Raw genomic sequence first — 23,301 nt, forward strand, 5'->3', positions numbered from 1 at the left:
CATTTATAATTTTTTGGTATTATTTTTGACTTAGCTATACTTCTGTGATTCTATGAGATTAAGGAGATACAGACTCTCCCCACTTCCTGTATTTGAAAATTCTCAGTAGAATTATAAACTTGCAAATTGTCAGGCCCCCAGTGCATGCAGACCTTCTGTCTTTGAGGATTTGTATGCAAGGATCAAGGATTGAATGCAGGGCTGTTTTTTTCTTGCTTTTAATAAATGGCTGTATTATAAAGAAAGCATGTGGTTTGGCATTTTCAGATTTTATTCTGGGGGTTAGCTGTGTAGGATTTGTGTTTCCATGTCTCAGAACATGTATTTTGTTCACTGCCTATATTAACCCATAACTTCCTACATGCTTATTGCTAAAATCTGCCTTATAGGGCCCTTTTGGAGCATTTGGTGCAAGCATTCCTCTACAGCCCAGTGTGCCCAAGAAGCCAAAGCATGTTTCCATGTTGGTGGTTTTGGTTTTTTCCCAGTTGGCAGCCTTGCAGAGCTTGGGTCTCTAGCACAACTTAGGAACATGATTAAAACATGGCTTCATCTCATTTGCGCTCTGTAACCGAGGCATGTTTCAAGGAACTGGCATGAGGTCATGCAACACAGAGCATACTCAGTGTCAATGACTCTCTGATGTCTTCCATATGATATTTAGGATTAGAGGGATACTATGAATGTTAATGATGGGATTGAAATAATTTCCAACACTTTCTGAGGACGCTTGAAAAGCAGTATCGTGAGATTCCCAGCCAATAATTTATTTTTTTAAATGTCACTCATTAAGAATTCAGGAGGAATAGAACTTGAACAAGGTTTTTGCTTTTTAAAAGTAATTATTTAATTACTCATAGCACTCACTTGCAGTCAGTTGCCTGATTTCCCTCTGGTTTAAAGAGCTTGTTAGATTTTTTTGGTACTTTCTTTAGGCATGATGAGTTACGCAGCTATTTTAAGTTAAATGGGAACTGTGTTTTCTGAAATTGTTCTGATCTTCGTGTTTAAAAATTAATGAATTCCAAAATAAATTATTGCCAAAAATTTAAGTACTAAAAACTCTGCTGTGTATAATTTATGAGCAGCTTAATGATTTACATATTTAAGAAAAAGAGAATGCAAGTTAACACAGGGAAACCTCTCTCCAATATCCATTATTTAAAATGATCAGTGGATATTCTGGATTACGTCACACACGTGCCCTACCTGTGTGGAACAGGACTTTTGGAAGCAGATGTTATTTGGGTGCACATGATCTCAGGGGCTGTTGGTAAGGCTGGCAGGAGGTGCATAGTTCTTTTAGGCTGTTTCCTGTGGTGGCAGCAGTGCTTTTTGGAGCTCCCATCTGTGTGCAGGCACTCACCCTGCCCTCTTTGAGGCAGCTGTGCTCATGCAACTGAGCAGGAAGGCAGGGCTGCACTCTAATCTGCATCACTTTTTAGGGCTTTTTAAGTGCCCTCCCAGGACTGTTGCTGGGAAAGGTGAAGCTGGGCCAGAGTGGCTTCACTGATGCACAGCCCCATAAAAATTTGCTTCTCTACAACTAAGTAGGTGGTAAATTGATGTGATCTTGAATATTCACTGGGAAATGGGCTGAAACTTTTAAAATTGTAGTGAAGGTGTGGGGAGGGGGGGGCAGTGGAGAGTGTGTTAACTGGAGAAATAAAATTATGTTGACCTACATGCTAGGTCATATAGGTGCTGCTGGAAATGCCAAGAGGAATTTGAAGACTGTGGTCTCTCCAGTGGAGAGCTCAAGATAAAGTGTTCTGTTTCTTAAACACATGGCTGTATGTAACATAACATTATGCTCACAGACATGGAGTCATAGAATGATTTATGTTGGGAAAAACTGTAAAGATCATGGAGTCCAACTGCCAAGTCCACTACTAAACCATGTCACTAAGAGCCACATCTGCATAACTTCTAAATACCTCCAAGGGATGGTGAGTCCATCACCTCCCTGGGCAGCCTGTTCCAATGTTTGGCAACCTTCTCTGGGAAGACATTTTTTTCTAATACCCAATCTAAACCTCCCCTGCCACAGCTTGAGGCTGTTTCCTTTTGTTCTGTTACTTGGGAGAAGAGACTGACCCCCACCTGTCTACAGCCTTCTTTGAGGCAGTTGTAGGCAGCAAGAAGGTTCCCCCACAAGCTAAATAATCCCAGCTCCTTCAGCTGCTCCTCATAAGGGTTGTGCTCCAGACCCTTCACCAGCTTCATTGCCCAGTTTTTAAAACAACCTTTGAATTGCATACCAGAACACCCATATTTGAAATCCAAATGAAAATGTATGCTCTGATACTTGAGTTGAAAACCTACTGCTGTGTGCTTACCTAAACATCACTGCTGAGGAAGCAATTTTCGAAAGCCTAAGCTAAAAGACCAGCCCTAAGTGCTGCTGTACTGTAAACAATGATTGCTGGCATTTGTGAGTTTTTCTCTCCCTTTCTTACCAAACTATTAAGTCACACGTGCTCCTTGGAAGTCACTGCTTTTTTTTTCATTGTTGCTGTTGTCCCAGCAACAGAAATACAGGGTGTGTGCAGCTTTCCATCAGTGCAAGCAACCACTGTGAGCTGAAGTGCTGATGACTAATTCATACACAAATCATGCTGTATTTTCCAAATGCATGATCGGGTGGTTGCAGCTTTGGAGAGAATGAATAATTTGAAGGAGTTTGTATCTAACACGACTGGATATGTGGTTTTGTATTATCTAAATATTTCATTAAAGCAAACAAACTAATTTTGTTACAGAAAAAGGTGCAGTCAGCCTTTTTCCCAAATGGAATTTTTCAAAAAGTGAGTGTATGAAAATCAAACTGAGGCCTGGTTAAAAAGTTTAAATTTGATTTCTATGCAGTTGTAGAACAAAGCTAATACTAAACATTTATACCAAATTTACAGTGTAGAACTTAGCTCTGTTTGCTGTGGTTTGAGTATCAGAATTTTAAAAAATCAGGCCCCCCCTCCTGCCCCAGCAAGGCCCTGTCTTTTCATGGGCCCTTTGTTTTCCATGTTGGCTGGTGCGGTTTTATATCCTTTTCTGGGATCTTGCTCCCACACACTACAGGGATTCAGGGAGGAGCAGTGAGGGACAGTCCTTTGACATTAGATTTGAAGGATTGACCTAATTTGTGTAGGGCACAAACATATTGGCTTATATTTATACCTGCTTATATTCATAGTGTTTCTACTAAATATTTTATTAGTATAATAACTTCTAACTATAGTATATTAAAAGCAGTCTGTTTGAAAATAAAGTTTTCCTTTTAATTTATAAATATATAAACATCAATGCTAAAGCATCTAATCTTGGTTTCAGATCTCTAGTCAGAAATCCAGGAAGTTTACTGAGTGGTAAAAACTGGTTGCAAACAGGATTCTCTTGTCTTCATTGTTACCTCTTTTAATTTCCTTTTGATTTAAATAGTGAGGAGCAGACGTATTTTTGATAATAAAGAAAATACTTCTTTGCATTTGTAGATTCATTAGCCTCCAGATGGTGAAGGAGAGGAGAAAAACTGAAAATCTCTAATGATGCAGAGTGCATATGCTTCAGAGCAAGCTAAGCCAGCATGGACAGTCTGGGGAAAGAAACACAGAAGCAGGGAAGAAGACATACAGGACAAAAGCTAAAATTAGTTCAGCATTGCTTACTGCAAGGGACTAGTGAAAAATTGTCTACAACTCTGAAAATCCTGTAAGATACTCAGTTTTTATAAATTTGGTAGTAGTTTTCTGCTTTACCACTGCATGTGGCAAAATTCTTGAATTTCAATAGTTTTTAATAACCACCTTTTCAATTCTGAGTTTGTTCTTTTGTGTCTGAATTCTGTCCTGGCATCTCTTCCCCTCCTCTGGCAGCTGCTTGCCCAGCCTGGTGGATGCAATGCCCTCCCTCCACTTGCTGCCTGCTCTGCCCCAAGCCTGGGATGCCCAGGAAACACCTGCAAAGCCCTGATGCTGCTGGGCTCTTTTTGCTCACTAATGGGGCTAAAAATAGCAACTGCTGGGGGTGATTTCAGCACAGCCACGTTTGCAGGCTCATTTCAGAGTCTGGCCCGTGAATATCTTGTGTAACTAATGGCTGCATCAATATTCTAGATCAAAACACAAAAGGATTTTTAGCCAGTGATTCTAAATTGCTTGTTAGCTAATAAAGGATTAGAGGTTTTTAACATTGATCCCTCTTCTGCAGTGCCACCAGCTGTACTTTTCATCTTTCATTTGAGTAGATGTCAAATTATTTCTTTTTGTATGTGTGTATGTGCATGTTTATGCATATAGAAGTTTTTCAGTCAGAAAGATAGATTTATTGTGAGAGTTATTCTGGCAGTGTGTTTTCAACTTCCCTGTACATATTTGAGAAGATTTAGGTTTGGGGGCTTTTTTGGTTGGGTTTTTGGGGTGTGGGGGGATTGCTGGGGTTTTGGTTTTGTTGTTTGGGGTTTTTTTCCAGAAAACATAGGGAAGTTTTTTAGTACTGAATAAAACACAGTAGCATAAGAATTCTTTTGTTTGTGTAAATTATGCAAGAGGTATGTCACAAGCCATAATGTCATTATCTCTACTGTCATATTCTTTGTATTCCATTAAAAAGATTCTTTTCTCATGCACCTGCATTGAAACATCAGTTGTGTAGTACATTGGATAGGCCTAAAGAGCTGTCCCATATGCAGAGGGGCACACAGATATGCTGTGGCTGAAAGGTAAAGGCTTTGCAGTCTCACATCACTTAAGTGGGGCTCCCCTTTCTGCTGCCTCCAGGAAATCTCAGCCATGGGCAGTGTAGACAGTAGTGTCCCCATTCTGCTGCACTGGTGTTTCCCATTTAAATGTAATCTGACAGCTACAAGCTTTAGGGGGTAAAATTTTAAATTATTTATAAACACCAGTGTTTATTTATAGTATAGTAGTATAATATATTTTATATATATATATATATAAAATTAAATACATACATAACCTCTATGTCCAAAAGCAAGTGGCCCCAGCTGACTGTAATGATATTTTTACTTTCTCCTATTGGTGGGGTAGGCAGGTTTCTGGCTTTTTGGAGTCAGGAGGAATTTCCTCTCTTTGTAGCTCAGTGTTTAGTTCAATCCATGTTTGTTTGTTGCCTCTGTACTTGAGGAAGGAGTATTTTAATGAAGTGTATTTGCCAGTGCAATGAAATCCTCCTGTTGGGGAGACAGCCCAGCAGCCACTCCAGTGTTGTGTCAGAGAACAGCTCCTGCTGCCAGGTGGATGCAGTCCAGTGTTTTCTGCCCTCCAGTGCTGTGCAGACCCAGGACCACCTCCCGGCTGGCAAAGGTACAGAAACAGCTGCCAGCAGAGAAAGCACAAGGAAATACCCTAACTAGAGAGAGACTGTCTAAAGGCATGCAGAAGGAATTTGCATTACCAGCAGAAGGAGAAAAATCTCATGTGAACACTTTGGGTTTCTAGTTTTCTAAAAGGATCTAGATGAAAGGTTGTGCAGTGCATTTTTAGGGCCTCCAGGCAATTACTTAGATATCAGAGTAAAGCTTATAATTGGGGTATGGGGAGGATGAAAGGACAGAGTTAGGAACAAATTCAATTTATAATATTAAATGATTGCATAATAATCCTTTTGCATTAAATTAAACAATAATAAGTGTACTCAAGCTATGCATTATCTGTATATCTATGCTTTTAACTGTAATGTATTTTTTCCATTGCCATGTATTTACAAGTTCTCTTGCTAAGGATGAGTTTTGAATAGCTAATTGTGTTTATAAAGTTTTCTGTAAGAAGATGCAAATTTGTCATCTGATGCTTGCAACTTGCCAGAAGGTGCCTTTCCCTTTAGGGAATATTTTACTTTGATTCCTAATCATATCAAGACCATTGCAATCAGCTAAGCACAAGGTGTCCTTGGAAAATGAGGTTTTTTAATAACCATTTTCTCCACAAAGCTAGGCAATGTGAACAGATTATTTTTTTAAATGGCAGTGGTTTTCAGCACTACAGCTGGATCTTAGTAAGTCCCTGAGCAAAATTTGTGTTGGTATTTCAGAGAACATTTTTGGACTCTTCTCTTAAGCTCTTTTTCTGTTTGGGAAGTGATGATCTCGGTAACCCTTTGTGTGATGGCTGGCTGGATACAGAGAATGAGAACCATCTCATGCATGAAGTTGGTTGTGTCAAAACATACACATACCCACGGAGAAAAATGACCTTAAGTTCAAGTTATTGTTGACTCTCCTGTAAAACTGGGCAAGCCAGGTGTCTGCTTTGTTACCTTGGTTTCTCTGTGAACACTCAGAAATATTTGTGATAAAAAAAGTCATTTTTGATAGTGGGCTGAACAGTAAGGTGAGATCTGGACACTTTTTTGTCAAAACTAAGGTGCATTAAAAGCACAACAGTCTTTTTTGTGGAAGTGAAATTTAACTTGTATGGGGTAATCAGGCAATCATTTCCATGCCCTGATGCTCAAGCACAGGGGCTGCACCCTCTACACTCCTGTGTGAACATCACTGAATCTTTGCCAAGTATAAAGTATTTTGTAGAAAAATCTTCTGAAGAAGAAAGAAAATTGCTTTTCCTCTGATTTACTTAAATATTTTCATCTTGATTTCTAAACACTTGAGTGTGTCAGCACTAAAGGTTTTGCAAATGACAGTAGCATGATGCTGTAGGAGGAAGCTCCCTGCATACAAGAAATGCTGTCTCTGTTAGCCATCCTCAGGATGCTGGTTAGAAATTTTTCCATATCTTTGTTCTGGATTAGTTATACACACACACCCCTACTGTCTGTAAGTTCAGAGAGCTCTCAAAGTTGAACTTAGGAACCTGGCTGAGAGAGAACTAAAGCTGTTAGCCCAGCCTTGAAAGCTATGGGTGGACTATGCTAAAACCTGCTTATTTAAATGCTTTTCTCAAGCAATGAAAATCGGTAAGGATGTTGCAGAAGGGTGGGACCTGACTAGTGTGTTTTAACAAGCTGGAGCCTTGCACTTTTTATTTTTTTTTAATTGTGGTTGGATATAATCTTAAATAACTGCATTGGACTTGCTTGGCATTTGGGTACAAGGGCCAGAAGAAAGATGATCCTGGCTTGTTTGAATTCAGGGGACTGTGGGGATTGAGGAAGCTTATTAAGAGATTTTCATTTTCACTGTTATCTTTTCATTGTATGGACAGTCCTGCTGTGTATGGGGACTCCAAGAACATCCATTTCACTTTGCATTAGTCGAGGTGATTCCTCAGATGCTCACGGCAGCACATTGTGGATAGACTGAGTGGGAAAGAGCCACTTGAGCATGCCACTGCTCAATGTACATTAGATAAGTAGGTCTTGGGTGCATAGTGTTAGGCTGAATTACAGCAGGGACTTATTCAGCACTGTTGCTTTCTGCTCATGCTTTCTGCTAATGACATTAAACACCATTTGGTCTTAGCTGGGTGCATCTGGATTAACGTCAATGCATTCTCTCGTTGTAGGAGCAGCTTATTGCCAGTTCATGGACATGTTGTTCCCAGGGTGCATTAGCTTGAAGAAAGTAAAGTTTCAAGCAAAGCTGGAGCATGAGTACATTCACAACTTCAAACTTCTGCAGGCATCATTTAAAAGAATGAATGTGGATAAGGTAGGAATTCTCTATTTATATTTTGAATGCTACATGTTTCAAAAGTTACATGACTTGTGTAAATTGATAAATAGGGGAAACAAACTTCAAAATACTTGAAAATGCACTTTTTCAACTTTTGGATGAAGAACTAGAATTGCAATAAATGTTCTTGACCTTTCATCATCTGAAAAGAGTATTTGGGCGTGAAGGGAGAAGTTTAGCGTTTGGCTTCATTTAGGTACGAATTGGTAATTGAGTCCACATGTCTGCTGAGGAGTTGTGCCATCTAACTCATTGTATCTTAATACCAGAGACCCTTTGGTAAAATTCCATGTGTTGGAAATTCCTTGTCATCAGTGAATCTTCATTTTTTGATAAGTACAATTATTGGTGACCTAAATTTCCAACAAAACATATTTGAAAATATGCTGTTCTTACAAGTATTCCATTTCTTTTGTCCAAAGCAGGGTTTGAGGAATTTAAATTATTCAAAAGCTGGAATAATTTACCCAGTGATCGAAGAGATGGGTAGCACATGTGATCTTGTAAAGTTAAGAATGGAAACCTCTGAGAAAATGCTTGTTCAGGCTTAAGGGATTTGGTTTATGCTTGAACGTGAGAGTTTGACAGACTCACCAATATAAATTACTGTGTTGATAAAAATGAATAATGGAAGTTATGTTATCATGCTTATAGTTTTACACTGATGCACTACCTGTTTACCCTTTTAAGGTTCTGCTCTGGCTTTTAGTGTTGCCTTATTCTGCAATTTAAACAGTCATAACAGAAAGTGCCTTAAGACTTTTACAAAGAACTGGAAAACACTCATTGTTTCATGAAATGTTATGGATACTTCTATATACAGTGTGATTTGCTAGTGAAACACTGGGAAGTCTAATGTAGTCAATTTTCCTGTAGAGAGCAAATTTATCATGCCTTTTTAATGTAGAGTTGAGGTACAAATGGAACAACCTGAAAAGACATGCAAAATGCAATGTCAATTCTTGCAGAAGCGTCATAGATTTATAAAATGCTGTACAGTTGGCTTAATCCTGAAGAAGAAAATGAAAACCCTTTTCCAGCTGAAGATTCCTAACATTCAAGAGGCATTGAGGTCTGCCTAACTTGGCTGTTTAATCAGCTGCTTGAATTAAGCAAAGCAGGGCAGCTTTTCTGCAGTTGTAGACCATGTCTGCCCACAGTGTCTGGAAGCCTTGAGCACTCTGATATTGGCTGAAGACACCTTTTGGAGGATTCATGTCTATGAAAAATTTCTAAGATACTGATATTGAGACATCCTCATAGCCTTGCCTTTCTTTTAGTAGAACTTTATAAGGCATTTAAGTCAACTTCTGCATGTCCACAAACTGTTCTATGTATAGCTATATGTGGAACAGAAAGAAATTACAAGGTTAAAACCTCAGGCTTGGTTCATATGACGACCATGTGCTACCAAAATGTAGGTTGGTTTGAACTTTAGCGTGTCTTGGAAAAGCTGCTGGGCTTTGTAGTTCAAACAGTAGGACAGAGAGAAAGAAACATCTGTCTGGAGTTTTTGAAGAATTGTTTGTTTGTTGTATGTCAAACTGTACCATGTCCATTAAAACCAGAAATCCCTAGTTGGCTGAATATAGTGTTAGTCCCAGGACAGTGTCATTCATCATGGGATGTACCCATGGGATGTAAGGAGGTACTTCTGTGGAACCATAGCTATAAAAGCTTACATACCCCCTATGTATTGCTACTTCAAAGGCTGGGTCTCATTGGGTTTTGTTTTCATTTTTTAAGAGCACTTGCAAATTGCCCCTTTCTTTTAGGAGCAAAACAATGGCAGAGGTTTCTTTGTTGGTGCAGTTAGTAGATTTTTATCAAATAAGTGTGTATATGTAATTTTTATATTTAAAAACAGCAGTGATGTAATATTGGATGTAAATATCTACCTTTTAGGTAATTCCTGTGGAAAAACTGGTCAAAGGGCGCTTCCAAGACAACTTAGATTTCATTCAATGGTTTAAGAAGTTCTTTGATGCTAACTATGATGGGAAGGAGTATGATCCTGTGGAAGCTCGACAAGGCCAAGATGCTCTCCCTCCACCAGATCCTGGTGAACAGATCTTTAACCTGCCCAAAAAGTCTCACCATGCAAACTCTCCAACTGCAGGTATTTTACCTCTTAAGGAATTCCATTTCTGTCTCTGAAGACGATTATAAACTGTGATCCACTCTACTTAAATACTAGTTTAAAATTATTTCCTTGGGTGGTTGTGCCATCCTTTCTGCCTTATCATGGGCTTAGCATCTTGAGACAGCAGAAGGTTAACATCTTGTGTGCTCTAGTTTGGCCCAGCCCTACTGAGCATGGGGTCTCCTCCACTGCACTCCCTCCATGTAAATGACATGGACTCTGGTAATATCTGGTGGTGGAGACAAAGGCTTTTAACAATCCTGTTGCTGAATGTGGTATGTGCAAGTGTATTCAAGAACATTAAATGGAGTGTGTTCCTCTTTCACACCTCTACCTTTATAGGAAAATGCTTGTACAGGCTGATTTATTTTTTAATTTTTATGCTGACTAAAATGTTTACAAATCTTAAGGGCTGGCCAGAAGAACAAAAATTAAGTTATTTTTGGGTTTATGTGTGCTTATTGTTTGGGTATGCTAGTCCTCCTAACTGAAAAACATATACCTTTTGCTCTTTCACAAAGATACCTCAGTCTTCTAATTTTTTATTTTGTGCTTGTGTTGGGTTTTGCTAGGATAGAGATGACTCTTCAGAGGAGGTTGGTGCTAAATTTTGAATTTAAAACAAAAACAGTGTTGATAAGTCATGGATGTTTTAATTATTGCTAATGAGTACTTACACAGAGTTCAGGCTTTCTCACATTGCCTTGCCAACAAACAGGCTGGGGGTGCCCCAGAAATTTGGAGGGGACACAGCCAGGACAGCTGACCCCAATAGACTGCACAGATAATCCATACCACATGGCATTGTGCTTAGCCAGAAAAGCTGGGGGAATAAGGAGAAGGGTGGGGAGGGATGTTGAGAGTTACAGCATTTGTCTTGCCAAATCACCATTATGGGTGATGGTCTGGCTTTCCTGGAGGTAGGTTAAGTCCTGCCTGCCCATGGGAAGTGGTGAATGAATTGTTGGCATGGATTTTGTTTTACCTAATAAACTGTCTTTATCTCAACCCATGAATTTTCTCACATTTCCCCTTCTGAGTTTCTCCCCCATCTGACTGCAGGGGACAGTGAGCCATCAGCTATGGGGGCTCAGCTGCCTGCTGGGGTTAAACCACAGCAGTGTTTCTGGAACAGGCCAAAGGAGTAAATCTGATCTTTGGTGTTTATGTAATGTGGCTATGACTAGTCACTAAGCAGATGCTGGTTTTGTTAACTGAGAATTAAGTGAAGAGGAAACCAGCTAATATTTAAGAAAAAGAAATAGTCACTAAAAAAGTATTACTGGGCATAGGTTTGTGCATATGGAAATACACATGCACACACACATAATTCCTTCATTGGTTTGTCCTGGGTTTATGTTAACCCATTCCTCAAATAAGGATTAATATTTAGTTGATTTTAAACCTGTGACCTGTCCTCACATGGGCTTGGATATGCAGCAGTACTCACAAAAGCAGGGGCAGGTGTGAAGCATGAATCACCCTCACTTTTAGGCTGCCTTGTGCTCTGGAATCCTACCCAGATTTCAGTGTTCTGCTCTGATCACTTCTGACGTCAGAGTGGGGCATACTTGGCCAGCTGCCTTCAGCTCATTAGTGCTTCCAGGAAATAGGGCACCTAATAGCAGGCAGTGCTACTCTGGGCTTCTAAAGCTTCTTTACATCTTTATTTTGCACCCTCTTATGCCTAAACTTCTGAATTTCAGGGTCTGGCACGTTCCAATTTCCCATGTCATGTCTTGCACTCCCTTTGGAAACAGAAAACCCAAGTGCTAATGTCAAGATGTTGTCCAATTCAGAAATTGGAAAAGACATTTTTATTAAACACAGACTTTACTGTGCTTGTTAATTCTTCCTACAGATGGTCTGTTCTTCTCAAAGTCACAAATATGTCATCCAAATTAAAGCTGTGCAGGTGACAATCCCACAGAAATTGAATAGCTACTGGAGTGGAACCAGCCAGCTGATGTGGAGGATAATGCAGTAACGTCATGTTGTGTTGTTGGTTGTATGAAGAGCATGTCCTGTGCCTTCCCAGCCTTTGTATGGAATTGTACAACTGAGATAGTGTGATGAGTCTTGATAAGATCCTGTGGCTGTGAGAGTTAGCTTTTTCATGGAAAACATCCTTCATTATTAACCTAAATATTGTCCAGAATTATGACATGCTGGACACTAGTTTAATTTCTGAGCTGAGGATTGTGGGATATGGATATTACATGATGCTTGGTGAAATGAGAGTTCCAGCTTTCCTTGCTGCTTGCATTTCAGAACAGAGCTAATTCAGTTAGGTGCCAGTCATTCCATGGGCTTACTGAATTCTGGGTGAGCACATTTTTGTGGCACTGATGTACAGTGCCTTTGTGCCTTGCCTCACCCCATCACAGAACCTGCACATTGGAAGGAATGGGAGCCTTTACTGATGCTCTGGGAGGAGTTCTGTATGCACCTGCAAACTTGAGTGTGCCTCATCTCCTGCTGTTTGGGAGTAAATTGGAATGATGCAGGAGCAAGTTCTGGGCAGCTGGGAAATTACCATGAAAGATGTGCTTCTGTACCTCTGTCTTCCACACTTAGCTGGAAGGGAAGGAGTATTCATTACAGCTGCTATAGGAACCATAATATAAACCCCAGGATATTGTTGGCCTTCTGGGCTGCAAGTGCACATTACTGGCTCATGCTAAGCTTCTCATCAACCAAGACCCCCAAGTTCTTCTCAGGGCTGCTCTCAATCCATTCTCTACCCAGCCTGTATTTGTGCTTGGGATTGCCCTGACCCAGGTGCAGGACCTTGCACTTGGCCATGCTGAACTTGATGAGGTTTGCACAGACCCACCTCTCAGGCCTGTCTACGTCCCTCTGGATGGCATCCCTTCCCTCCAGCACGTGACCACACCACACAGCTTGGTGCCATTATTAATTTGTATGGTTTGCTCTACCTTATCAATGAAGCTTTGAAGTTTTAGTAGTACTGCCTTGTCAGTTCATTAACAAAACAAAAGGTAGCACTCATGAGAAAAAATAAGGAACCCAGAAGATCTTTCAGCATAATCCAAAAGTTTTTAAACAGAGTGCAGTGGACATACCTGAATGTACACAACTATTGTTTGGTGTCAGGAGCAAGCAGATATATGGGTACTCATTCATATTTGGGGGTTTGGCAGGCTTTAAAATGCCTATTCTAAATTGATTAGATATATGTATTTCTAAAGGAATCCTTTACTTTACCTACTGGCAGTTTCATATGCATTTCAGGTGATTGCTTTTGCTCCATAGAATAACTCTTCCAGTGCCCTTTGACAGAGTTTTGGGTTTGAGTGATTTAGGAGATTATTGTTCACTGTTCATAACTGCCTTATAACACTGTTCTGACAATGTATTTTCAGAGGTAGACTAAGATACATGTCCTTGAGTTAACAAGTGGTCAGATCCTTAAAGGCTGCTCTGAAAACTTATCCAGAAAGGTACTGGCATGAATTGAAATTTTTTTTGATATTTTAATCAGACTCTAAAGCTTGAAGGGATGCCTGGTATCAGGTAGCTGCTTCCTGTACCTGTAAATGGATATTAACCTGTATCTCTATAAATGCAGAGTGTAGTCTTTATTTAATTTGAAAAATAAACACTTTTAGAAGAACTCAAAAGTTGAGAAGTGTAAAAATGCACTAGTTTTTTTGTTAATTGGTGGGCAGACCAGCAGCCATAGCCCTTCCCATTCCAAAGATGATCCTGCTGGGGAGTCAGCGCAGGTCAAGGATAATGCAGCTCAGAAATGGAAGCATAAATAGGTCCCCACAACTAATCTGCTGTGCTACCCTCACAATGCCTTGTCCCCTCCTTCAGGGACAGAGCCGATTTGTGGCCGAGCTGGCGGTGGTGCCGTGGGTGGATGGCTTTGGTAACGTGCCACAGGGTGCTTCTAGAAACAGCAGGAGCAGCAAGGTTTCACCAGGTGACTGCAGCTCCCAGGTGGGGAAATGAGGGTCTTTTCCTCCTTCAAGGAGCAGCACAGAGCACTGGTGTAGGTTCTTGGCAGCAGCACCACAGCTGCTTTTAGATGCCATCTGCCAGCCCTGAGCCAACTTTCGATCTCCTACAGCCTCCACTCTGCTCTAATGCAGTGGTAAACAGCCTACAGATGTAGAGTCAAAATTGTGGTGCAGGATTAAAATATTAGGGCACTGTTGTTTGTGCCAGTTCTAATGCTCCCTGCGGGAAATAGCGGAAAAGGCTTCATCTGATCAAAATTGAAAATAGTGATCAGGTTGTCAGGATTTTAGCTTAGTGTCTTATGTAAGTATTCCTGTATGTCAGAGCAAATCTCCATGGAGCACTCTCTCTAGTGTATGGGTGGAGGGTGTCAAAAATGTGCGGGTATAAGACAGCTTAATAAAATTAATTATTTACATGCAAGCTAAAATTGTGAGAGGTTCTTAGATCTGAAGGCTGTTAGATTTTTTTTAGTTTGAAATATTCAGTGAGGGCAGGATGACTAAAGCAGAGCTGGAAAATACTGGAGGATCACATGAGGGCTAAAAATACTCACGCTATGACAGGGAAAATAACCAGGGCAGAATGAACTGTTTGTGCATGAATGCATTATATATAATGTGCCATCGAAAAGCCAATTGCACAAGAGGAATACTGATTTTCTGTAGGGAAACAGTATATCCTGCTGTGACAGATGTGCTGTAAATTAATTTTGAGGGATAAAAATACTCAGCAAGTCCGGTCTTTATTTTAGCAGCTAGTGATACAATTAGAACTCCTGGGAGACTGGAGAACTCCTAATGCTTTTTTTTTTTTTTGCTTTCCACCAAGACTTGCTACCTTTTTCCCCAGTGGCAGGCAGTAGGTGTTGGCAATGGCAATCTCTGCTCACTGTGGTTCAGTGCTGCAGGACAACGTGGCAGAGCTAGATGGAAAGAGCTGCAGGGTGACAAACTGAGAGTGTTTTCATCGCTAGTTCATACAAGGCCAAGGAATTGTACTAACCGAGGGGAACAGCATGTGCAGTGACAGCGCCGGCCTGGGAGGTAAAGTGGCTCAGCTGTAATACAGACACATCTCCCCTGCCAGCATGAGGAGCATTTAATTTTTAAATCCACTGAGCTCGAGAATTTAGACCAGGAGGCAATGTGCTTGCAGTGCATGAGCCAGGGCCTTTTTTCAAGAGAGATGATTGTGTTGGGAAAAGCAGTGGTGAAAATGGCAATTTAATTTTCAGTGTACCATGGGTGTGGTCTGAGTGTCTATGTCGCACAAATGTTGCACATTCTTTCCTTTTCCATTTCTTTGTAGATTTTTTTTCAGATTTTCCTTTTGAGACTGCTTTCTTCTTAGAGCTAAGCAGACAGTGAGATTTTAGAAAACACAGGTTTTTAAGAGCACTTGAAATTTGAAATTGTGTTCTTCTGTTAAGCCTATGGAATGGTTCCATCTATTGAAGATAAATGTTTGCATACTTAAAGATATTTCTAGTGCAAATAGAGGTTTCAGTTGAGAAGTGAACTCAGTTGTTGATTACTTTAAATAATAAATAAATAGTGGTTATTTTAAATCTAGAGTAAAATCTTCATTTTTGATGGGGGGTGATGGGAAAGGCTTTGGTTAGTTCCCTTCTATCAATTCTTGTATTAAGGACAAACTGAGGCAGTCAGACCCCCAGTAAAATTTTTTATTTGACAGGTGGCTTCCATTGGATTTTCTTACTTGGATAGCGCTCTTGAAATTGTGAAAGTTTCAAGTACTCATACACACTTCTCTTTGCCAGCTGTGTGGCTGAGAGGATGAATGCAGAGCTCACCAGGCTGTACTGGACCAGCAGCAGTGAAAGTTTGAGGAGCTGAGAGGACAGAAGTGTCCTGCCAGCCAGGGGAAGGCAGTACCACAAAATAATTAGGACAGCTGCACTGCAGCATGTTGGAATTCGGAGTTAAGTCAGATTTTGTCTGAGGTCATTTAATTCCCATTAAGTATCATTTTTCATTGCTTATTTCATTAAGTGTCCCTAAATTGAGCATTTGCTTGTGTCCTGGTGTAGCTACAGTAATAAGAGTGTGTGAATATTAATTAATCTGCTGTTCTCGCTCTCTTGGTTTAAGCGGGTGAAGCATTTTTCTTCAGCTTGTGAAGAAATTACTGTGGCCTCTTCTTGGGTTTGGTTTTTCTCCTGTGGTATGAGTCAGGAATATTCATTTTATGAAGTCCTTTAATTTGACTAAAATAGACAGTGAGTGATTCCCAAATTCCACTGAAGCAGTGGTTGTGTGTGCTCAGCCAAGTCTTGTGCTTGCTCAGGGCTTCCATTGCTCTCCACACTCTCCTTATGCACGTCCACACTGTATTCATGCACGTGTTTCCTTGAAATTTTGCATAAATATTTAACAGCATACTAATTACTCATATAGCTTCAAGGAAGATTTCTCTCTAAACGTTAAGTAGGTCTCTTGTTACAAGACTGTGCCTGTGATGTAAAGAGAACTGGAATTTGCAGCACAGCTTTTTTGTACCCAAAGCTGCATGGTGCCAACATCCTCTGTTTTATGTTGCAGAAGTTTGCATCTGTTTGTAGAACTTAGGTATTTAGCAAAAAGAATAGTGAAGCTGAAACTGCGTGGGATACATTTAATTATGGGGTTTTTTTAACAAAAAAACTAGTAATTGTTTCTGGAGTACCACAGATGGAAACCTCGAATGCATTTCAAAGCTGGCTCATCTTAATTCAGTAAAAGAACAGAATAATTTGTCTTTCAATTGTGAATTTACTTTTCTCATCTCTGCTAGTGTTATGTGGGCAGGTACAAAAAGTTATCCAGGTGCTAATTAAAACAGCTGCAATACTGTTTACAAAAAAATTCTAACTGGGACCCTGCGCTGACCTAAAATCAGAGCATGCTGTTACAGAAGTTCTCACAGAACAGTGGAGGTGGGAAGACACCTCTGAGATAATCCTGTCAAACTGTTCTGCTGAAAGCAGGGTCACCTTGAGCTGGTTGCCCAGGACCATATCCAGTCACATTTTGAGTATCTCTGAGGTTGGAAATCCCTCAACTTCTCTGGACAGTTTGTTCCAGTATTTGATAACCCTCAGAGTGAAGAAGTTTTTTCTTATGTTTAAATGGAATTTCTTGAGTTTCATTTTGTGCCCATTGCCTCCCATCCTTTGGGGACCACTGAAAGGAGCCTGTTTCCTTCCTTCTTTGCACCTTCCCTGGTGTAGATGAGATCCCCCTGAAGCCTCTCTTCTCCAGGCTGAACAGACAGAGCTTTCTGACCTGGCTTGTGTGTGAGGTGATCCATCCCTTAGTCTTTGTGGCCCATTGTTGGACTCTCTCTGTCCCATCCTGGGGAGCCCTGACCTGAGCTGAGCATTCCTCATGTGCCTCTCCAGTGCTGACTAGAGGGGGAGCATCACCTCCCTCAGCCTGCTGATGGTGCTCTTCCCAGGGCAGCCCAGGAGGCTGCTGGCCTTCCTTGCTGGAAGGGTGCTCTGCTGGCTCATGCTCAGCTCAGTGTCCACCAGGACCCCCAAATCCTTTTCTGCCACAGTGCTTTCCAGTCTTTTGGCTGCCAGCATGTTTTGGGGCATGGGGATGTTCCTTTCCAGGGAAAGGCCCTGCATGTCTTTGTGAACATCAGCAGTAAGCTTGAAGAGGAGTTAATAATGACAAACTGTTATGTTGCAGATTACAATGCAATTCTCCCTTACTGATCAGGGAAAAATTATTATTGGATACTTTTCACTTAAAATACCTGTATAAAATTTTGTGCTTTCTCAGAATGTATAAATGGGTCATATATAAATATTTTTATGGAAGAAATTATGTTGGAAAGAATTTAAACTGCTTGGGTTATGTAGTCCCTCTGAGCAGTGCATTAGGAGTTATTCCGTTATTGCACTAATTGACTGCAAAACCATTGCTCAACACCAAGTCATTAAGTCTATCAAGATCTTTTGTCTCTGTTTAGGTATCTGGCTGTTTCAAGTACTTTGCATTACTCTACCAACCAGCATCCTTTAATTATTTTATGAAATTAGGCTTCTGCTTGAATGGAAGCTTACTTCTGGGCTGATTATGAAACAAATGCTTTAGAATAAATGTGCAGTAAGGCTTTTTTTTCCTTCCAGGATATTTTAAATTAGAAATCCCTGACCATTCTCTGGTGCAATTAAGCTCTATCCAGCTGTTGCTGATACTTCCTAGTCACTAGTTAGCTGGTTTTTATCTGTGTTGCTGAAATTGGAATATTGTGGTCATTTAAGAGCCGATCCTGAGCAGTGGAGCAAAAGTTGATTTCTTTTGATTTGTCTGGACTTTATAAAGCTTAGTGGCACTTTGCTGTAGAAATCCAAAGGGCTTTGTTGCTTTCAAAGGAGGGCAGAACACAATGCCAATGTCAGTGCTGCAGGCACTGGGGATGAGGCTTGCTCAGCATGCTCTGGGAGGGCGTCTCAGCTGCAAATTAGAGAGAATACCTGGGGATCAAATGTTTGTGCCTGCTCTTTCCTTAGGTCTCTCTGTGCCAGTTGATACCCTGAACCTGCATCTTGTAGTTGCAGAATACAATAAGAAGTAAATGTTGCTGCTTTGGTCATTAAATAACTTGAGACCCAGCTAGAATGCTAGAGTCAAAGTGATTTTACTTCATGTGTGTGTTCTTATTGCATATTTTGACACTAGTTTACTTCTGTTCATCTGCTAATCCAAATGAAAATTATTTTCCTGGCTTTGAGAACATTTTAGCAATCCTGCTCTAAACCAGCTGATTTTTACATAGTTATAATATGGACTGAACCTTGAAAGCATTGAAGGCAGAATGGTAAAGTTTAGACAATTTCATAAAGAATAATAGCAGCAAAACATTATTAATGATTTTCAACAAATTATTTATTCTTTGCTGGTCTAAGTAGGATGTGAAAAAAGTCTAATTTCAGACATATACACAACACTGAATTTTCCCAACTTTATCAAGCCTGTGTACTACATCTGAATCTACTAGAGAAGAGTTTGTGTATGCAACAGACATGGAAGCTATTGGAGTCACCAGTTTCTAAAAGAAATAAAACCAAAATAAAAAACACCAAACAAAAGCGAAAAAACCCATAACAAAACCACAAAAAACCCCACCAGCATGCTTTTTTCTCCCCTTATCTGTCTTATATTAAAGAGCATAGAAAAGGAGGATGGCTGTCTTGCACAGAAATGTTTACACATGCTAACTGAATTATCAAGTTGTTTGTTTGTGTTCTGTTGGCTTTAGGTGACCCAGTTAATACAGAGTTATCCATAGGGGTGGGAGGAGATTCTTTCTACAGAGGGAGGCCTGTGACTAAATCAGGAAGGCTTAAGTTTGATTGAATAACCCATTGCTGCTCTCCTTCCCCATCCCTTTCCAGCTCCTTCAATGAACTACTGTCACAGTTCTAGGTCAGTGAGACTCTGTGAGCTCCACAGTCTGGGCATATGGACAGCCCCGCAGGCTGTCTCTTCCTCTCCCTGCCTCCTTGCAGTTTCTTCCTAGTAATGGCTTTTTAAAATACATTGGTTTTACAAAGAATTGCTTTATTAAAGCATTTTCTGACACTGGGGATACATTGTGGAAATGACAACTTAGAACAATTTGTGGTGTGCCATAAATTAAGTAATCCTATGGGAGGAGCAGCTGGTGAGGTGTGGGGTAGAAGGTGGCTGCTGAGAAAGCCTGGGCAAAACCCCTCTGGAAGTGGTGAGCAGCAAGCTCAGAGCTCAGCTGGGAGCTGGATGCCTGCTGGATCAGGGCTGTCTCCTGTGTGGCTCAGGGTTCAGAACTGACAGCATCTGATGGTGGAGGATGGCATGGAGCCTGTCAGCACATTTGGATGACTGTGTTTTGCTCGCTGTAGGAATCAGTGATGAACATGGGTGCTGCTGAGCAGGACCTCTGATTTCACGTGCCTGCCTGCTTAATAAATCAGAGAGGCCAGAGGGAGGCTGGGTTTCTGTTTTGTCTTCTTAACCAAACTGGTATCAGATGTCCCTCCAGTGCATCTCGCATTTATTCCTTGTTGGAGGGAATAAGAAAAGGCCGAGGCAGAGTGCAGTGCCTGTGGGAGCTGAGGCAGGGGAGGAGCTGTGAGCCAGGCACTTGTGTTTGGGCTCAGTGACTGTAAGGAACAGCCAGCATCAAGAAATGAAAGGTGGAGAGGCAGAGCAAGGTGTGAGGAGCTGCCTGGGAGGTTCCTGTGAAGGCACTGCAAACCCTTTCACACAACTGCTGCTCTGCTTGGGCATTTATGTGCCAAGTCATTGTGGGAAAAGAGTCATGCACTCATTACTGAGTATACACTCATTATTTGCCATTTTTGCTGGTGAAGATGTTGCTCCATATTCTGGCAGCTTCGCAGCACAAGTAATTAAAAAGAAATAGGAAAACCTAAGGATATCAAAACACATCTTCTGGTCACTGTGGCCAACTGTGAGTTCACCAATGGGTTTAATTCTGCTCTGTCTGAGTTTCAATGCCCTTGTCTCAGGGTGGTTTACATTTCAAAATGAAAAAAAGCACAGAGACAGTTTAGCTGACTATTTCAGCTCTGTCTTTCTCCAGGGAAATTGAGGATAGCTGCGTATGTTAAGTAATGGGATGGGGGAATGCTCTTTTAACAGCATATTTTATTTGAGCTGAAAGCTGCTCAGATCTAAGGGAACTTTCTACTCCTGGTGTGATGTTGTTTATTTTGGTTTTAGAGTTGCCTCACTCTCAGTAGCAGACTCAGTTTGGTAGGAAATGTGGGTTTTCCTTTCCCAAGGCATAACAGCAGTGGAATTTCCTCTACTGTCACCTTGAAGTAAGAGAAAGGATGGATGGCTGTGAAATCAATTCTTGTGTTTCAGTACCAGGTTAATAGGAATGCATTTATTATAGAGATCAATCTTGTTTAATGTTTACTTATTTACTGTGTTTTTCAGGTGCTGCTAAATCCAGTCCAGCTTCTAAACCAGGATCAACACCTTCTCGCCCATCTTCAGCAAAAAAAGCTACACCAAGCAGCTCAGCATCCAAATCAGATAAAGATTTGGAAACTCAAGTCATACAGCTCAGTGAACAGGTAAATTTGCTTTAGGCTCAAAAGTAGATGCATTCATTGTCACAGGCAGGCATGAAATCTAATACTGTCTTCTGATGAATGATGCTCTTCAGAATTACGAAGGGACAAAAAGTGGAAATAGTTCAGCTGGAAAGAAATAAAAAAAGAAGAGATTTATTGTAAAAAATAATGTCTGGCAGAGATGACTGATTTTTGCCAGTATTTTTAAATTATGATCTTAGGAGTGACAGGTAAGTCTTGCTGAAGCATGGTAATTTTATTAGATGTTGAAATATATCTTTTATTTCACCTGGATAGGAAAAATCCGAATAGTGTCTTTGCTCTTGTATATTACTAATTTGAAATAAATCATTTAATGTGCCACTGTGGAGAAAACAAGCCTGTTTATCATACCAAGGTGTTAAGAGATTTGCAGTTAAAGTGAGTCTAGAGCATTATGCTCTGCTTTCTGGAAGGAAGGTGTTAAAGAAGCTAACACACCATTTTCATTTAAAAATGCAATCTACCTTTCTGAGAATACATAGTTATATTATAACTAAATAATGTTTTGTGATATAATTGAAAAAGTTCAGAATTTCTGTAATGTTAGGAATGTAAGGGCTTCATTTTTGTTTATGCTCTGGAGCTTTGCACCATTCTCTCATTTCTGAACTGCAAGAGTGTCTGCACTGGACAAGAATAAATACCTGCATCTGGCTTAAGACTGTGCTGTCAGAATGGTGTAAATGCCACTACTATATATGAGGCCTGATCTCTGTATTTGTCCTTGGTGAGGGAAAATGGAGAGGAAAAAACTTGTATTTTAGAGTTCCTGGCAGCTGCATTCAGGAAGCAGTCATTATTCTGAATCAAGTATAATTTTCCGCAGTTAAGGACATTTCAGTTTCAGACTTTCATTGACCTGAACAGCAATGATTTCAGTTTGCTGGGGCACTGTTTGCATGTTTTTGATGAGTTGTACACTGAAAGGTGGTGGATGGATAGCCACATCCCAGACATGGCTTTCTGTGGATTCAGGGTATCATTCTGAGCAGCAGAGAGCACAATGGGATCCTCCTGCTTTCCAAATGGGCTCTAGATTGTTGCTGTAACCGAAAAGTTTTTAAATGTTGCACAAGGAATGGATGTATATATTTTGCATGGAATCCTTTTTTTTTAATCAGTGTCGAGCAGAGTTCAAATGTCAGCTTAATGCAACTTAAACCACAACATTTGTACTCAGAAGTCAGAATGTGTTTGCTTCAGGAGGAAGAGTTGGTTGGCATCTGAGCAACATAGAAACATTTGATCTTTACTGAAACAGACAGTCACTATCACATCCACTGCTAACATATTCCTAGCACGTTCCATGTGTGAAAACCTTAAGCTTTATATACAAATAACCCTGAAGGAAAACTGGTGATTTCCCCCATCACCGAAGAGAAGAAGAAATTTTGAGGATATGAAAAACTGATTCCTTAATAGCTAGTTTTTAAGAGACATCATCTAGCTAGAATGGTATGGAAGCCTTTTTTTCTTAATGCTGACAGCATTTGGTATCTCATTTCCCACTAATGGATACTTGTAAACCGTGCCGTATTACACGAGCCAAAAAAGCTATGCTGCAAGCAGCTCTGAGCCAGGTTTTCCTGACCCCCAGCGTGAACATGCTGCAAGAGCCAAATTGCCTGGTTTTTACTACTCTGCAGCAGTTGTGGAGATGAGGTAGCAGCCACCATTACTGTGTTTCTGTGTTGATTATAAGTAAGAAATGCTGAATTGTGTCTTGGATATCAGGGTCCTATGTGGCTCTAATAGTTTTTTCATTCCTTTCATGGATAGCAGTCGAAGGAGATGGAAACATCTGAACTTCCATGCAATCTGTAGCAGAAAAGTTTAATCAGTGGGGATGTCTGTACACTATGTTTTACCATAGTGTAGCTTAATGAGCTATTTGTAATAATTGTAAGCGTCCCTAACATTTGCCAGTGAATGGCTCCCTACAATCTTAAAGTTTCTCTTAAAATCATCTTCAAACTGTGCCAGTAAATTAAACTCCAAAATTAAATTCCAAGGAGTGTCACTCTGCACTGGAACTTGATTACCCATAGCATTGAAATTACTCTCTCCCAAAGAGTGTCTGAGGGCAGCTGAGGTGACAACACAAACCAGGGGCTATTGCATACAGAGAGGGACTTTTACAGATGGAGAATGGTCCCAGGAACTATTAGCTGTGTGCTGGTATACATGTAGTTTCTGAAAACAGCATCATTGTGGCTTTTTTGCCTACAGTTGGGCCTAATCTGCAGCCTGGCTCTGCAGCCCTGTGAGTATTCATGCTACCAGTAAATGCCAGCAGAGAAAAGTCCAGTCAGTAGGAACTGCTGCCTTTGCACCCATTAACTGGGTTGCAGAGGGGTGCTTTCAGTCCAGAAATAG

At 40.5% G+C, this 23,301-nt stretch overlaps 1 protein-coding gene across 3 annotated transcripts in view; it reads left to right on the top strand.

Annotated features, from left to right (window-relative positions):
• MAPRE2 (microtubule associated protein RP/EB family member 2) overlaps positions 1–23,301 on the top strand; it is a 57,567-nt gene that overhangs the window by 24,222 nt on the left and 10,044 nt on the right. For all 3 annotated transcript variants that reach the window (XM_066562959.1, XM_066562969.1, XM_066562976.1), the window contains 3 exons: positions 7,479–7,624; positions 9,554–9,767; positions 20,744–20,883. In XM_066562959.1, coding sequence (XP_066419056.1) covers positions 7,479–7,624; positions 9,554–9,767; positions 20,744–20,883 — 500 coding nt within the window. The remainder of the gene's footprint in view (positions 1–7,478; positions 7,625–9,553; positions 9,768–20,743; positions 20,884–23,301) is intronic.

This window comes from Molothrus aeneus, chromosome 1 (assembly GCF_037042795.1).
Source record: "Molothrus aeneus isolate 106 chromosome 1, BPBGC_Maene_1.0, whole genome shotgun sequence".
NCBI lineage: Eukaryota > Metazoa > Chordata > Aves > Passeriformes > Icteridae > Molothrus > Molothrus aeneus.